The sequence below is a fragment of the Babylonia areolata genome, chromosome 14, assembly GCF_041734735.1.
Source record: "Babylonia areolata isolate BAREFJ2019XMU chromosome 14, ASM4173473v1, whole genome shotgun sequence".
Classification (NCBI taxonomy): domain Eukaryota; kingdom Metazoa; phylum Mollusca; class Gastropoda; order Neogastropoda; family Buccinidae; genus Babylonia; species Babylonia areolata.
Window position 1 is genome coordinate 4,513,247 of NC_134889.1, and position 19,625 is coordinate 4,532,871.

At 46.1% G+C, this 19,625-nt stretch overlaps 1 protein-coding gene across 1 annotated transcript in view; it reads right to left on the reverse strand.

Annotated features, from left to right (window-relative positions):
* The window catches only part of LOC143289419 (uncharacterized), a 200,720-nt gene that overhangs the window by 3,167 nt on the left and 177,928 nt on the right, over window positions 1–19,625 (reverse strand). The window contains exons 68-77 of the mRNA XM_076598381.1: window positions 18,839–19,015; window positions 18,121–18,150; window positions 17,223–17,378; window positions 16,280–16,330; window positions 12,758–12,934; window positions 10,257–10,457; window positions 6,847–6,937; window positions 6,340–6,400; window positions 1,732–1,830; window positions 1,059–1,259 (exon numbers count right to left, since the gene is read on the reverse strand). Of these exons, the coding sequence (XP_076454496.1) occupies window positions 1,059–1,259; window positions 1,732–1,830; window positions 6,340–6,400; window positions 6,847–6,937; window positions 10,257–10,457; window positions 12,758–12,934; window positions 16,280–16,330; window positions 17,223–17,378; window positions 18,121–18,150; window positions 18,839–19,015 (1,244 nt within the window). The remainder of the gene's footprint in view (window positions 1–1,058; window positions 1,260–1,731; window positions 1,831–6,339; window positions 6,401–6,846; window positions 6,938–10,256; window positions 10,458–12,757; window positions 12,935–16,279; window positions 16,331–17,222; window positions 17,379–18,120; window positions 18,151–18,838; window positions 19,016–19,625) is intronic.

The window sequence follows — 19,625 nt, forward strand, 5'->3', positions numbered from 1 at the left end:
AAATACGCACGTTAAAGAACCTGTAATCCATGTCAGCGTTCGGTGGGTTATGGAAACAACATACCCAGCATGCACACCCCCGAAAGCGGAGTATGCCTGCCTACATGGCGGGGTAAAAACGGTCATCCACGTAAAAGCGTGTACATTCGAGCGGACGTGGAAGCTGCAGCCCACGAACGCAGAAGAAGAAAAACGGAACTCCCAGCAACTGTTCACAAGATAAAATTGTGTTGTGTGTTGTACTCAGTCTTGTCCACCCCGACTAGTCTTTTGTACTGTGTAAAACTTTACACGTAATTTGTTTGATAAAAGTTCACGTGCTTGCATTGTACTAATCTGCCTGTCTTTGGTTTGAAGCTGTGAGAGGGTTGAAGAGTGATGGATCAGTGACAAACTACTAGAACTATAACAAAACAAGTCATGGTTACACCCCAGACAACTTCCTCTCCCTGAGAAGGCTATGAGAAATTCACAGGCCACGCCCCAACCCACTTTAGTCATTCTTATTGGCCACAGCCCCAGTGACCACGCCTGTCACTCACAGGCCACGCCCTCAAACCCACCTCCCACTTCCGTTAATCGCACAAAAGGGAACGCCGCCTATCCCACTCCCGTCACTGACACGGATGTCCCCGCCCCCAGCTCCATTACCCACGCCCAACTGTCACTCACATTGAAGGCGGAGCCACCAGTCCTACTGCCAACGTCTGTCATTCACACAGAAGGCCACGCCCCCATCACCCATTCCTGTGACTCATTTAGAAGGCCACATCCCCACCACCCAGTCACACAGAAAGCCATGCCCCACCAACCCTCATCACTCACACAGAAGGCCATGCCCCACCATCCACACCTGTAATTCACAAAAAAAGACCACGGCCCCACTACCCACTCCTGTCACTCACACGGAAGGTCACGCCCTCACCCCTGTCATTCACACGCCCCCACCACCCACTCCCATCACTCACGTAGAAGGCCACGCCCCCAACCAACCCCCCCCCCCCACTCCTGTCACTCACGTGGAAGGCCATGCCCCCAAACCCTCCCCTCTCACTCACATAGAAGGCCACGCCCCCAGCCGCTCCTCCAAGAAGGAGGAAGACGATGACGATGCCAGCAACGGCACCTCCGCTGAGCCCCCCCTCGGCGACTCCCCCCAGCTGGGACTGGGAGGTGGAGGAGGAGCTCACACCCCCTCCTCCTGTCTTGACCTTCAGCACGCGGCCATCCACACGGATGGTCAGTCCACCAGAGAGAGCCTGCGGCAGTGGGCGGAGTTAGAGATGAGGTGGGAAAGAAGAAAAGGTGGGTGGGTGGGTGTTTGGAGGGAGAGACGAACAAACACAAAGCTATATAGGCTGTGTTCCAATATACCATGTGCACATACATACACACAAGAAGTATACACGCATACATACACACAAGAAGAATACACACATGCATACACACCACATACACGGTACTGCAACACACATGCGTGTGTGCACACACATACACGCACCACAACAACACACCCAAGCCCCATTAATACACACATTTGCACAAGCCACATAAACACAAACATTACCACACGTATTTTTCCGTACATATCTCTTTCTGCATAGACCTGGGTGGTGGTGGGGGGGGGGAGGTGGTGGAGGGGTGTTGCTGCTGGTTTTTTTTTTTTTTTTTTTTTTTTTCAAGAGTTAAACTAAAGACACACACACCCCCTACACACACACACACACTCACTTTGAACTGCACAAGAGGCCTGATGACGGCCAGGTCTATCTCGGGAAAGTCAGGATGACGGACGATGTCCACGCTGATGACAATGCTGCCAGGTGTCACCTGTTGTCACACACACCACCATCCAATGAGGCCAACGTCAGTTGAAACAGATCCGTCACCGCCACTTGGAAGCATGCCAGGGGGCAATACTAACAAGAGACAATGACTGGGGCACAAATCCTTGGTTTAACTCACTCAGTACGGCCAGTCCTCTCTTCTCCTCTACACAGACCCCTCGGATGTCCAGTGGGTGTCTCAATGACCCAACCTTTAGCTTCCGTCGTCAGAATTGTGGTATCTTTGTCAACATTCACGTCTTCAGTGTAAGAGCCTTCCGCTTGCAATATTTTGATGATGGTAATTGGGGTGAAACGCTATTAACGTCGTCTCTTTCGCCGTTCGTATGGAGAGAGTTAAACAGTATTTTATTTGGAACATGTCACAATACAACACAGATATGGATGAACAGGACAACAAGAAAATCTTATATAAAGTCCTGTCCTGTCACATGTACATACTGAATATGTGACGGATGTCATCATAACTAGAAGACGTGAACATATATGAGTTTTGAACAAAACTAAGCTGAGATATAAATAAAGTGAAGAAAATGAATAAAAAAAACGAGTGGTGGAGGAAGAAGTCAATAGAGAGAGAACGAGAAGCATCAACGCTGGGGCACAAGCACAGCAAGACTTAACTTGGCCGACAAAGCAAGCGGCGAGGGCCAACCGTCCCGCGGAAAAAAAAGAAAAAAAAAAAAGACAAGCACGCCATCATGTATTCATATCATGAGCTGGCAAATAAAAGGGCAGCACTCTTTCAGGTACATACACTGACATATATGCATATAGACAGGATATTACTCATCGTTATAAACCTTTGAATTAGATGCATGCAAACATATATGGGTATAATTATGTATATGTACACAAAAAGAGGGAATTGTCTGAATTAGGGATCGAATCGTTCGCTTGGAGTAACAAACTTATGAACAGTTTCAAAGATGCTGACAAATCCTTCTGGGCACTGCTATCATATGTCTGTGTCAACTTGAGGAAAGAGAAACACCCGGAGGTGCTGGGGAGGACCCAGAGAAGCACTGTCTCCACCCGCCCCTGGGACAATCCTGCACCCACCCTTGGAGGCCTGCGCTGTGTTCACGATGGGTGCAGGCCACGCACAGGACACTCCATAAAGAATTCAAGGGACATAACTGCTCCCGAACAGAGGCAAAAGAGACCCCAGGATGCAACTCGCGACAGCCTTAAAAGAAGTATCCCCATGGGTGTACCAGCCAGTATTTCATGACTGCAGAGCCCACCGGCAAAAGACACCACCCTCCAGCTGCTGAGCACACCCCACAGACCAAACCGCCCCTGCCCGCAGACAGATGAAGACAGTGCCACTCCAGACACAGCCATACGGTCTTATGTGCCCTCAAGAGAGAATCCCAAGTTGTAGTCTTTCCCACTGTCAACAGGACTTTCCCTGTGGTCAGTGGGTCTTTCCTCACTGTCACTGGACCAGGGTCAGCCTAGTCCAGGCAACTTTTAGTATGCTGTTATGTCTATCCTTTAACTGTGATTATTACTACATGTGTGTATGGCTGTGATAGTGTATGTAGGATTTACTGTAAATCACTTTTTAAGGGTTTCTGTTGTTGTCTACTGAGACTATTGATTGTAAAAATGGTTTGCCCTAGGTTTACATCTTAATATGGTATATCTATATGCATGTTGAATGACTGTGATTTTCTTGTGTTGTTTATTTTACACCGCATATGAATTTCTCTTGTTGAGATGATAAAGTATTCTGTATTCTGAATACTGGTATCAGACAATATCCGAAACGTGTCCCAAGGGTATTATTTATTCATCTATTTATTTATCAAAAGATGATGATCATCATCATTAGTAGTAGTAGTAGTATAATTTTTTTTATTATCTAAGTCCAAACTGCTTGTTGTATTTCTCTTTTTATCACAACAGATTTCTCTATGTGAAATTCGGGCTGCTCTACCCAGGGAGAGCACGTCGCTACACTACAGCGCCACCCCCCCCTTTTTTTTTCTTTTTTTTTTTCCTGCGTGCAGTTTTATTTGTTTTTGCTATCAAAGTGGATTTTTCTTTTTACAGAATTTTGCCAGGAACATCGCTTCGTTTGTTGACGTGGGTTCTTTTACGTGCGCTATTATTTATTCACTTTTTTTCTTTTCTTTTTTTTTCTGAAGGCCTGACTAAGCGCGTTGGGTTACGCTGTTGGTCAGGCATCTGCTTGGCAGGTGTGGTGTAGCGCATATGGATTTGTCCGAACGCAGTGACGCCTCCTTGAGCTACTGAAACTGAAACTGAAAGTGACTGAAAAAAAAACACCCTCCATGGAATGGTTATGCCACACGAATCATGTCCAAATTTCCACAGGATGGTACAGAAACGGAACATACAAAAGCAACATATTGACTTGACTTGTACGATGTTTGAGGCCCCGCTAAAAGACCTGTTCATCGTTCTATGGATGTTAACTCTCTCCATACGAACGGCGAAAGAGACGACGTTAACAGCGTTGCACCCCAGTTACCATCATCAAAATATTGCAAGTGGAAGGCGCTTATACTGAAGAGGTGAATGTTGACAAAGAATACCACAATTCTGACGACGGAAGCTAAAGGTTGGGTCATTCAGACACCCACTGGACATCCGCGGGGTCTGTGTAGAGGAGAAGAGAGGACTGGCCGTACTGAGTGAGTTAACCATATACTTTGCAGCATGCGTGGCTGGCGTATGGGGCAATAGTCATAGTCAAAAAAAACAAAAACAAACCTAATAATATTGTGCTAACACACATCTGTTTAACCCAGTAAACGCATTCCATAATGAACTATCTTGTTACACATTATTTGGAGATGGAAAGAGAGAGAGATGAGAGTGAGATGAGAGATATGAGAGAGACAGAGACAGAGAGTGAGAGTGAGATGAGAGATATGAGAGAGAGAGACAGAGAGAGACAGATAGAGAGACACACAGAGACAGAGATGAGATATGAGAGACAGAGAGAGAGATGAGAGTGAGATGAGAGATATGAGAGACAGAGAGAGAGATGAGAGATATGAGAGAGAGAGAGAGACAGAGAGAGAGATGAGAGATATGAGAGAGAGAGAGAGAGACAGAGAGACAGAGAGAAAGAGACAATCAGTATCAGTAACTCAAGGAGGCGTCACTGCGTTCGGACAAATCCGTATACGCTACACCACATCTGCCAAGCAGATGCCTGACCAGCAGCGTAACCCAACGCACTTAGTCAGGCCTTGAAAAAAAAAGATAATAATGATGGTAATGATAATAATAATAATAATAATAATGATGATGATGATGAATAAATAAATAAAAAATAAAGAGAGAGAGAGAGAACTTGCCAATGTGTTAACGGAGTAATAATGATTAAAATGGTGGTTATACTTGAACTTGAACTTGAACTGTACGATGTTTTAGGTCTTGAAGACCTGTTCATCGCTCCGTGTGGGTCATCAACTAGTTGCACCACCTCTTCCTTGTTTACTATGGCTAACTACGATAAAACTCGAGGGCACAACTTCAAAATAAACAAAACTAATTTCGTTACTAACCAGTTCCTCAAGTTCTTTACTAACCGTATCATAAATCGGTGGAATAACCTTTCCTATGACACCATCAATGCACCATCGGTAAACGCCTTCAAAAATCACATTGACAAAAAAGTTGAAGAACCATGTATTTTCCACAGAGTTAAATCTTTATTGAGCTGTAGACAAATATAGTATACACTATGCCAGATTTAAACAAGGGTCTGTTCACAACAAGTGATCCAAAAGCACATAAATGGGCACTGATTATGAGGGCAAAAGGCTTTTAGCCTATAGCCAAATATTTCTGTGATTCTGTGATTAAACTTTGCATGCGTGGCTTATTGGCAAGACGGATTGTTCTTGTTCCTCCAGTAGACATCCTGTCTCTTCTTGTTATCATTCGTTGTTTGAAAGGGAGGCGCTGCAGAAGGGTAATGCGTGTGTGTGTGTGTGTGTGTGTGTGTTGGAGCTCATGTACGTTTATATGTATTTGACTGTGCTTTCATATATGTGAAACTGCATGTTTGGTGCATTTCTGTTATGCATGTGTGGGTGTATGTGTGAATGTGTGTCTTCATGTTTTATATTTATTTGCTTATTTATCACCATTGTTGTCTTATTTATTTATTTATTTATGTTTTATTATTATCATTTTATTAGGATTACTAATATTATTACTACTACCTTTTTCTATATTATAATTATTATTTATTTATTTATTTATGCAAGCTTATCTATTATTTATTCCCCCGTTTTGTTTTGTTTTTGTTTTGTTTTTTGTTGTTTTTGTTGTTTTTTTTGTTTTTTGTTTTTTCTCAAGGCCTGACTAAGCGCGTTGGGTTACGCTGCTGGTCAGGCATCTGCTTGGCAGATGTGGTGTAGCGTATATGGTTTTATCCGAACGCAGTGACGCCTCCTTGAGCTACTGAAACTGAAACTGAAACTGAAGAAGGGCAAACACTGACCTTCACATTGGTGATCATGACCTCGGGTATTCCAATGTCCATCAGAGCTCCTATGAATGCCCTGCAACACACACACACACACACACACGTAAAAAAAAAACCCATATAATTTGACGTCATACAATTGTACATATTCACGTCGATCAAAACATATTACGTCACTGCTGTGACGGCATAACTTGTGACTTCAGACCTACTTCCGTCGACGTCGGACGTGAAAAGTGACGTATGAAATATCATCTTCTCTTATCTTCAGCTGAGATGCACGCGCACAAAACACACACACACGCACTCACGCACACACACACACACACACACACACACACACACCCCCTCCGATATTCAATTCTGTTTTTGTTTTTTGTTTTTTATTAATGTTGCACAGATATTTACGAACTGTTGATTCTATCACACACACACACACATAACCACACACACACACGCACAAACGCACATAAACACGCACACACACACACACACACTCACACGCACGTTCACTTTACTTACTCCTCAATCTTGGGCTGACGGCCAGGAACAATGTCATCAAAGTTCCCTTCATACACCAGCTGTAGTTCCACCTTCACCACTGGGTCCATCTCTGCACGCACACACACACACACACACATACATACACATACACACACACACACACACACAAACGAACACACACACACAAACGAACACACACATACACACACACACATACACACATACACACACACACACACACATACACACACACACGATCACTCACTCACTCACTCACAGAGAGAAACACACACACACACACATACACGATCACTCACTCACTCACAGAGAGAAACACACACACACACACACTCACAGAGAGAAACACACACACACACAGACACACACACACACAGAGAAACACACACACACACACACTCACTCACAGAGAGAAACACACACACACACATACACACACACATACACCCACACACATGAACACACAAACACACACACACACACACACTCACAGAGAGAAACACACACACACACACACACACTCACTCACAGAGAGAAACACACACACACACACACACACACACACACACACACACACTCACTCACAGAGAGAAACACACACACACACACACACACACACACTCACTCACTCACAGAGCGAAACAGACACACACACACACACACACACACACACCCACACACACACACACTCACAGAGAGAAACACACACACACACACACACACACACACACACACACACACACTCACTCACTCACAGAGAGAAACACACACACACACACACACACACACACACATACACACACTCACTCACTCACTCACAGAGAGAAACACACACACACACACACATACACTTACAGAGACACACACACACACACACACACACACACACACACTCACTCACAGAGAGAAACACACACACACACACACATACACACACACACACACACACACACGAACACACACACACACACAGACACACACACGGACACAAGCACAAACACACACATACACACACACACACACTCACTCACAGAGAAAAACACACACAGACACACACACACACACACGAACACAGACACACACACACACACACACACACACGAACACAGACACACACACACACACACACACACACGGACACAAGCACACACACACACACACACATACAAAACTACATTGTGCTGTCACTGTAATGCGCAACACAAACTGCACCTCGAAATGCTGAATTTCATCGTATCGTATCGTATCGCATCGTATTGTATTGTATTTACTGCACTGTGTTGTAATGTCATTGTGATGTGATGGAGTCTCCCGTCGGACCGACGGATGAGTAAGCAGGCAGGCTTATATGTCGGTGTGTGTCCTCGTATGGGAGAAGAGGCCGATTCTGGATGCGCAGCACTTTCCACAAGTGTTGCAAGGGAAAACGTCTCCAGAAGTTGAGCCCTGCTTCCTTCGCTCACGCTTCCAGCGTTCTCTTGTTTTCAAACGTCTTTATGCCACTAGAGCACAGCATCCTCCAGCGAGAGCGGTTTACACAGTATTGCACTGAAATGCTCTGGGCTGCACGGAGCTTACTGTGTATTAATGGCCTGCAGTGAAATTGCAATACATTTCTGACAAATTATTGCACTGCACTGAACTGCACTACTACTGCAAGCTACTGCGCTGCATTGAAATTGCATTTAATTAGTGTAAAATTATTGTACTGCACTGTACTGCATTACGTTAGCGCACATTACTAGTGTTGTATTGAAACTGCATTGCATTACGGCAAATTATTGTACGACACAATACCGTACAATACAACACCATACCACACAATAGATAATAACTTCGGTCAATACAATACAATCGAACAGATTCACAAATCAACATAACATAATATAATACAATACAGCACAGCACAATACAACATCACACAACACAGTGTAAATCAAAGAACACAACACACCACAACGCCACACAACACAACACAACACCGTACAACACAACACAATGTAATACAAAGAACACAACACAAAATACACAACACACCACAACGCCACACAACACAACAAAACACAACACCATACAACGCAATGCAGTACAAACAACACATTACACCACAACACAATGCACCACAACACAACACAATTCAACACAGCACAACACAGCCCATGACAACACACTACAACACCGTACAACACAACAGAAAACCATACAGCACAACACGCCACAACACCATGCAACACAACCAACGCAACACAACACAACGAAAAGCAACTCAGCACAACACAGCACAAGACAATACAACACAACACCATACAACACAATTCAATACAAACAGCACAAGACAACGCAACACAACACAACACCATGCAACACAACACAACGCAACGCAACGCAACGCAACGCAACGCAACACAACGCAACGCAACACAACACAGCACAAACAACAAAATACACCACAAATCCGTACGCCACAACACAGCACAGCACAACACAACAAAACACCATCCAACACAACACAACACAGCAAAACACAACACAACACAGCACAACACAACAAAACTTAATACAACACAGCACAACACCATCCAATACAACGCAGCACAACACAACGAAACGCAACACAACAAAACACCACACAGTACCACACAGCACGACACAACGAAAAGCAACCCAGCGTAACAAAATACAACACAATACAACAGAACACCATACAACACAATGCAATACAAAGAAAACAGCACAGCACAGCACAGCACAGCACAGCATACCACACACAACACGCCACACCACACCACACACCACCCCACCCCACCACACCAAACAACACACCACACCACACCAAACAACACACCACCACACCACAACACAACACAACACACCACCACCACCACACCACACAACACCACAACACGCCAAACAACACCACACCACATCACACCACACCACACCTCACCACACCACACCACCACACACACCACACCACACCACACAACACCACACCACAACACACATCACACCACACCACACCTCACCACACCACCACACCACAACACACATCACACCACACAACACCACACCTCACCACACCACCACACCACCACACCACAACACCACACCTCACCACACCACCACACCACAACACACACCACAACACACCACACCACCACACCACAACACACATCACACCACACCTCACCACACCACACCACCACACACATCACACCACACCACACAAAAACACACCGCACAACACCACCACACCACAACACCACCACACCCCACCACAACACAACACAACACCACACCACACCACACAACACAACACCACACCACACCACAACACACCACCACCACCACACCACACAACACACCAAACAACACCACACCACACCACACACCACACAACACAAACTGACCACACTCTCCAGACGCCGTGGCGTTAGCCGGACGGCCATAGGCGTCCACGCAGTAGAGGGACTGGTCAAGCAACGTCTGCTGGGGGCTGTAGCTCCCGTCCTCCAGACAACGGGGCACCACCAGCCGCGCGTCGCTGACGTTGGCTCTGGCGTTGTGCGTCATCACCTCGCACTGACGTAGCTCGCAGCTGCTGTGCGTCACTGCAACGCCAGTTTCAGTTTCAGTTTCGGTTTCGGTTTCTAACAGGGAGGCATCAGTGCCTTCGGACAAAGATATAGATATATAGATATATATAGATATATATATATATACGCTACACCACGTTCGAACTGACGCAGCTCGCAGTTGCTGTGCGTGACTGCGACGCCAGTTTGTGCTGTATTGTGTTGTGTTGTGTTGTGTTGTGTTGTTGTATTGTGTTGTGCTGTATTGTGTTGTGTTGTGTTGTGATGTGTTGTGTTGTGTTGTGTTGTGGTGTGGTGTGTTGTGTTGTATTGTATTGTACTGTATTGCGTTGCGTTGCGTTGCGTTGTACTGTGTTGTATTGTATTTTGTTGTGTTGTGTTGTGTTGTGTTGTACTGTATTGTGTTGTATTGTATTGTGTTGTGTTGTACTGTACTGTATTGTACTGTGTTGTGTTGTGTTGTGTTGTGTTGTGTTGTGTTGTATTGTATTGTACTGTACTGTATTGTATTGTATTGTATTGCTGCATTACTCTTTTTTTATCACAACAGATTTCTCTGCTCTCCCCAGGGAAAGCGCGTCGCTACACTGACAGCGCCACCCTTTTTTTTCTTTCTTTCTTTTTTTTTTTTTTTTTTTTTTGCCTGCCTGCAATTTTGATTGTTTTCCTATCAAAGTGAATTTCTCTGCATAATTTTTCCAGGGACAGCCCTTATGTTGCCGTGGGTTGTTTTACGTGCGCTATGTGCATGCCGCACGCGGGACCTAGGGTTATCGTCTCGTCCGAATGACTAGCGTCCAGACCACCACTCAAGGTCTAGTGGAGGGGGCGGGGAGAATATACTGGCGACGATGGGATTCGAACTACTCCGCTCAGATTCTCTCGCTTCCTGGGTGGACGCGTTGCCTCTAGGCCAACACTCCACATTTTTCGGTTTCTATCAAGGAGGCGTCACTACGTTCGGACTAATCCATATATCCATATATATCTATATACGCTACACCACATCTGCAAGGCAGATGCATGACCAACAGCATAACCCAACGCGCTTAGTCAGGCCTTGAGTGCATGCATACGTGTATATATTTGTGTACCTATCAGAGTGGATTTCTTCAACAGAAAATCGCCAGAGGACAACACTCTCGTTGCCATGGGTTCTTTTTCGGTGCGCCAAGTGCGTGCTGCACACGGGACCTCGGTTTATCGTCTCATTCAAAAGGATTACACGCTCAGTTCGATTTTCCCAGTCAAACTTGGGAGAAAGACCAAGAGCGGGATTCCGGGTTCGAAATCTCGGTAACGGCGCCTGGTGGGTAAAGGGTGGAGATTTTTCCCCCGATCTTCCAGGTCAACATATGTGCAGACCAGCATGTACCTGAACCCCCTTTATGTGTACACGCAAGCAGAAGAACAAATACGCGCATTAAAGATCCTGCAATCCATGTAAGCGCTCGGTGGGTTATGGAAACAAGAACATACCCAACATGCACACTCCCGAAAACGGAATATAACTGCCTACATGGCGGTGTGAAAACGGTCATACACGTAAAAGCCCACTCGTGTACATACAAGTGAACATGGGAGTTGCAGCCCATGAACGAAGAAGAAGGAGAAGAAAGAGAAGAAGACGTAGAAGAAGAAGAACAAGAAGAAAGAGAAGAAGAATAAGAACCAGACGGAGAAGAAGAAAAAGAAGAACAACAAGAAGAACAAGAAGAACTAGAAGAAAGAGACGATGAAGAAGAAGAAGAAGAAGAAGAAGAAGAAGGACAAGAAAAAGATGAAGGACAAGAAGAACAAGAAGAAGACAATGAAGAAGAAGAACAACAACAATAAGAACAAAAACAAGAAGAACAAGAAGAAGTAGATGAAGAAGAACAAGAAGATGAAGAAGAAGACGAAGAACAAGAAGACGAAGAAAGAGAGGAAGAACAAGAACAAGAAGAAGATGAAGAAGAAGAAGAACAACAACAACAACAACAAGAACACAAAGAAGAAGAACAAGAAGAACAGGAACAAGGAGAAGAAGAAGAACAACAACAACAACAAGACGAAGAACAAGAACAAGAAGACAAAGAACAAGAAGAACAAGAAGACGAAGAACAAGAACAACAACAACAAGACGAAGAAGAAGAAGAACAAGAAGACGAAGAACAACAACAACAACAACAAGAAGAAGAAGAAGAAGAAGAACAAGAACAAGAAGACGAAGAAGAAGAAGAAGAACAAAGAACAAGAAGACAAAGAACAAGAAGAAGAAGAAGAAGAAAGAGAAGAAGACAAAGACAAAGAAGAAGAAGAAGAAGAAAACTGACCTTTGTTGCAGGAGGAGTCTGCCACTGGCTGGCGGGTGAGGGTATCTGTGAAGCTGACCCGGCCAGTGCAAGGGTCAGACTGACACACGGCGCACGGGTTGTTGGAGCACGCTGCCCCCGTACACCGCGTCTCGTACTCACAGCGACCCGGGCCCCGCCCCCTGCACACCTTGCTGTCTGCACATACACACACACACACACACACACGCACACACACGCACACACACACGCACACACACACAGAGGTACAGACACATACACAGATGCACAGACACACAGATATCTCTCTCTCGTTTTTGTCCTCTGTCTCTGTTTCTGTCTCTCTCTCTCTCTCTCTGTCTCTCTCTGAGTCAGTCTCTCTCTCTCTCTGTCTCTGTCTATATATGTAGTGTGTGTGTGTGTGTGTGTGTGTGTGTGTGTGTGTGTGTGAGAGTACGTGTGTGTGTGTGTGTGTGTGTGTGTGTGTGTGTGTGTGTGTGTGTGTGTTCATTCATCTCTCTCTCTCTCTCTCTCTCTCTCTATATATATATATGTGTGTGTGTGTGTGTGTGTGTGTGTGTGTGCGCGCGCGCGCTCGCACGGGCTTGTGTGTTTGAGTGTGTGTGTGTGTTCATACATTCTCTCTCTCTCTCTCTCTCTCTCTCTCTCTCTCTATATATATATATTATATATATATATGTCTGTGTGTCTGTGTGTGTCTGTGTCTGTGTGTGTGAATAGTGTCTGAGTGTGTGTGCGCGCGTGTGTGTGTATGTGTGTGTGCGTGTGTGTGTGCGCGCGTGCGTGCGTGCGTGAGTGTGTGTGTGTATGTGGTGTGTGTGTGTGTGTGTGTGTGTGTGTGTGTGTGTGTGTGTGTGTGTGTGTGACGTGCCACAGAGAGATACTATCGCACATGTTCCACTTGGGTGTACCTGATTTCAACTCACACTCACACACACACACACGTATATATGTATTTTACATTATATCAACACACACACACACACACACACACAGACACATACTTTTTTTTTTTTTTTTAACACACCAACATCAATTTATTGATAACAAAAACAGTGACATCATAACAGGGAGCTTGCAGGAAAGAATAACAGACAGAACGGTCTCACTTCTGGAACTTTGTGTGTGTGTGTGTGTGTGTGTGTGTGTGTGTGTGTGTGTGTTACACAGACACATACTTGGTTGTGTCTGATTTTAGCTGGCGCTCACGGGGTGCCATTTTAAGCTGTTGTGAAGATGTTTATTTCCTATACCTTTGCCAGAGGAGGCTGAATCTCAACCAACATTTCCAATCTTATATATTTACAATGTCTCCAAGACTGTTGTTTACACACACACACACACACACAAACACACATACATATATGTATATATATATAGATAGATAGATAGAAGAGAGAGAGAGAGAGAGACAGGCAGACAGACAGACAGACAGAGACAGAGAGAGAGAGAAAGAGAGGGAGACAGACAGACAGAGACAGACTGACAGAGACAGACACAGAGAGAGACAGAGAGAGGACAAAAATAGCCAGGGGGAGAGAACGAGACAGGGGAGGTAAGGAGAAAAGCGATGATGGCAGTCCCTGTGTGTGTGACATGACCCAACTCTTCACAACAACAACAGCAATTACAACAGCAGCAGCAACAACAACAACAACAATTACAACAACAGCAATGACAACAACAACAACAATTACAACAACAACACAGCAACAACAACAGCAATTACAACAACAACGACGACGACGACAACTACAACAACGACGACGACAACAACAGCAATACAACAACAACAACGACGACGACGACGACGACAGAACAACAACATTACCAACAACAATGACACAAGAACAGCAACAACGGCAACAACAACAACACCAGCAACGACGACGACGACAACAGCAATAACAACAACAACAACAACAACAACAACAACAACAACAACAGCAATAACAACAACAACAACAACAACGACGACGACGACAACAGCAATAACAACAACAACAACACCTACAACAACGACGACGACAACAACAGCAATAACAACAACAACAGCAACGATGACGACGACTACGACAACAACAACAATAACAACGACGATGGCGACGACAACAATCACAACATAAACAACAAAGACAACAACAACAACAATTACAACAACGACGACGACAACGACAGCAACAACAACATCAAGAGCGACAACAACAACAACCGCGAAAACAACATCAAGAGCGACAACAACAACAACAGCAGCAACAGCGAAAACATCAAGAGCGAAAACAACAACAACAACAGCGAAAACAACAACAACAACAGCGAAAACAACATCAAGAGAGAAAACAACGACAACAACAGCAACAACAACAACAGCAACAGCAACAGCAACAGCGAAAACAACATGAAGAGTGACAACGACAACAACAGCAACAACAACAACAGCAACAGCAACAGCGAAAACAACATGAAGAGTGACAACGACAACAACAGCAACAACAACAACAGCAACAGCAACAGCGAAAACAACATGAAGAGTGACAACGACAACAACAGCAACAACAACAACAACAACAGCAACAGCGAAAACAACATGAAGAGTGACAACGACAACAACAGCAACAACAACAACAACAACAGCAACAGCGAAAACAACATGAAGAGTGACAACGACAACAACAGCAACAACAACAACAACAACAGCAACAGCGAAAACAACATGAAGAGTGACAACGACAACAACAGCAACAACAACAACAGCAACAGCGAAAACAACATGAAGAGTGACAACGACAACAACAGCAACAACAACAGCGAAAACAACATGAAGAGTGACAACGACAACAACAGCAACAACAACAACAGCAACAGCAACAGCGAAAACAACATGAAGAGTGACAACGACAACAACAGCAACAACAACAACAGCAACAGCAACAGCGAAAACAACATGAAGAGTGACAACGACAACAACAGCAACAACAACAACAACAACAGCAACAGCGAAAACAACATCAAGAGAGAAAACAACGACAACAACAGCAACAACAACAACAACAGCAACAGCGAAAACAACATGAAGAGTGACAACGACAACAACAGCAACAACAACAACAGCAACAGCAACAGCGAAAACAACATGAAGAGTGACAACGACAACAACAGCAACAACAACAACAACAACAGCAACAGCGAAAACAACATGAAGAGTGACAACGACAACAACAGCAACAACAACAACAGCAACAGCAACAGCGAAAACAACATGAAGAGTGACAACGACAACAACAGCAACAACAACAACAGCAACAGCAACAGCGAAAACAACATGAAGAGTGACAACGACAACAACAGCAACAACAACAACAACAACAACAACAGCGAAAACATCAAGAGCGAAAACAACAACAACAACAACAGCAACAGCGAAAACAACATCAAGAGAGACAACAACAACTACAACAACAGCAACAGCGAGCATGAAGAGCAACAACAACAACTGACACAGAACGCAGAAGAGACACTCACAGGCACAGCTGTTCTCCGCTTTCGTGAACACGTTCCCCTTGCACGCGTCCGCTGAAATCCGTCATCCCGTCATCCATCATGACGTCATCCACCATAATCACATCAACCTACCATCCCGTCACCCATCATGACGTCCTCCACCATAATTACATCAACCTACCATCCCGTCCTCCACCATAATTACATCAACCCTATCATTCATCATTGACGTCATCCACCATAATTGTGTCATCCCGTCACCCATCATGACGTCATCCACCGTAATTACATCAACCTATCATCCATCATGACGTCATCCACCATGACGTCATCCGCCCTATTACATCAACCCATCATCCCGCCATACATTATGACGTCATCCATCCACCAAACTTTCACCCGCCCGTCATCCACCGTCCATAATCACGTTCACCAATCATCCTTCATGACGTCATCCACCATATTGACATCAACCCATCGTACATCAAGAGGTCATCCACCATAATTACATCTCACACACACACACACACACACACACACACACACATATATATCCAACGGCATCCACCTGCACAGGTGAGGTTGTCGCCCCTGCTATCCACAAACACACACACACACACAGAGAAACATACGCACACACACACTCTCTCTCTCTCTCTCTCACACACACACACGAACACACACACGCACCACACAGACAACCACACACACACACACACACACATACACACCCACACGCACACGCACCACATAAGACAACCACACACATACACAAACACACCCACCCACACGCACACGCACCACACATACACCCACCCACCCACCCACAATAACCCCCCTCCCCCCCGATCCTCCTCCCCACACCCACCCACGCGCACACACACACACACAAACACACCTACACGCACCGCACAGACAACCACCCACACACACCCAACACACACAAACCCTAAACAGCACCCACCTGCACAGGTGAGCGTGCTGCCCCTCTTGTCCACAAAGCGGGTCTCACAGGAGCACAGGTTGACCACACAGCGGGCACCTGGGTGCCCCGGGCACCGGGCACTGCGGCACTTGTCCACACAGGAAACACGCGGGCTGCCCGACCCCAGCGGGCACTCTTTGACAGGGCGGGGGATGATTGAGACGGGCATTGTTAGTTTTATCGTGTTCCTTTCAATCAGTTCTTAATGCAGTGCTTTTTCTCTGTCTCTGTCTCTGTCTCTCTCTCCACACACACACACACACACAAACACACAGAGAGCTCTCACACACACACACACACACGCACACACACACAGAGCTCACACACACACACACACACACACACACACACAGAGCTCTCTCTCACACACACACACAAACATACAAACGCGCACACACACACACACACACACACATACATACACACGCACACTCACACACACAGAGCTCACACACACACACACACACACAGAGCTCACACACACACACGCACACACACACAGCTCACACACACACACACACACAGAGCTCACACACACACACACACACACACACACACACATACGCACACACACACACACAGTGTTCGCACTCAGAGATCTGTCATTCTCATCACCGTAGTTGTTTATCTTAACGTATTCCTTAATCAGTTCACGTTGCAGTGATGTTTTCTCTCTCTCAACCCCTCCCCCCCCCCCCTTTCTCTCTCTCTCTCTCTCACACACACACACACACATACACACACACAGAGGAAGGAAGGGAGGGAGGGAGGAAGGAAGGGAGGAAGGAAAGAAGGAAGGAAGGGATGGAGGGAGGAAGGAGGAATGAAGGAAGAAGGAAGAAAGGAAGGAAGGACACTCAGTCCACACTGTACTCACCCAACTTAGCGTAGCTCGCTTTGACAGGTCCTGCGCAAGAAACAAACCGCTCATTGCATCATCATCATCCTCCTCCTCATCATCACCATCATCATCATCATCACCATCCTCCTCCTCATCATTACCGTTATCGGCGTCTGCCATCATCATGATTATCATCACCATGCACGCCACCTACACCCACAAACATGCTTTTACCAACTCCCCCCACCCCCCCCCCCCCACACACACACCCCACCTGCACCCATATGCACGCCACCAACACCCACATATATGCTTCTACCAACACCCCCACCACACACACACACCCCACCAACACCCCTCAGCCCCCCACACACACACACACACACCCCACCTGCACCCACAAACATGCTTCTACCAACACCCCCACCACACACACACATACACACCCCACCAACACCCCCTCAGCCCCCCCCCCCCACACACACACACACACACACACGCCCCACCTGCACCCATACAAACCCCACCAGCACCCACAAACATGCTTCTACCAATACCCCCATCCACATACACAACCAACACCCACACACACCCCACCTACACACCTGCTTCTACAAACACCCCCCCCCCCTTTCCATACACACACATCCTACCCCCTCCACGCACCCCCCCCCCCCCCACCCACCCAGCCTTCACCCAACCCCTTCATCCACCCTCCACTCCTGGACCCCCCACAAACACCCCCACACCGTACCTTGCGCCGCACACTGCAGCGATCCGGGGCGATGGGTCAGGCCCTTGTTGTAGGCCCCGTCCTGAGGTTTGACGCACCAGCACACGCCGTCCAGGCACTGGCGGGGCTCATACTGCCCGCCCTCCTCCGCGCAGTCCGCCACGTGCACCCCCCACGCCTCGTGATCCCCCTGGGAGGCTGACAAGACAAGACAAGACAAGACAAAGACAAGATAAGTCGTGACACAAGCCAGTGAACGTTTCACTTTCTCTCAAGGAGGCGTCACTACGTTCGGACAAATCCGTTATACGCTACAACCACATCTGAATGTAGGAAGGAAGGAAGGAAGGGGTGACTCATGAATGTAGGAAAGAAGTATCAGTATCAGTAGCTGATAATATATGAGGCATGAATGAATGAATGAATAAACGGTCGAACGGACGCACGAATGAAAGAATGAAGGAAGGAACATTTCAGTTTCAGTTTCAGTTTCTCAAAGAGGCGTCACTGCGTTCGGGACAAATCCATAATACACAACCACCACGTCTGCTGGGCAGATGCCTGACCAGCAGCGTAACCCAACACACTTAGTCAGGCCCTGAGTCCATGTTTAGGTATTCGCGTACCTATCAGAGTGGAGTTTCTTCAGAGTTTTGCCAGAGGACAACACTCTCGTTGCCGTGGGTTCTTTTTTCAGTGTGCCAAGTGCGCGATGCACACAGGACCTCGGTTTATCGTCTCATCCGAAGGACTAGAAGCTATACGCTATCAGTACCAGTATCAGTAGCTCAAGGAGGCGTCACTGCGT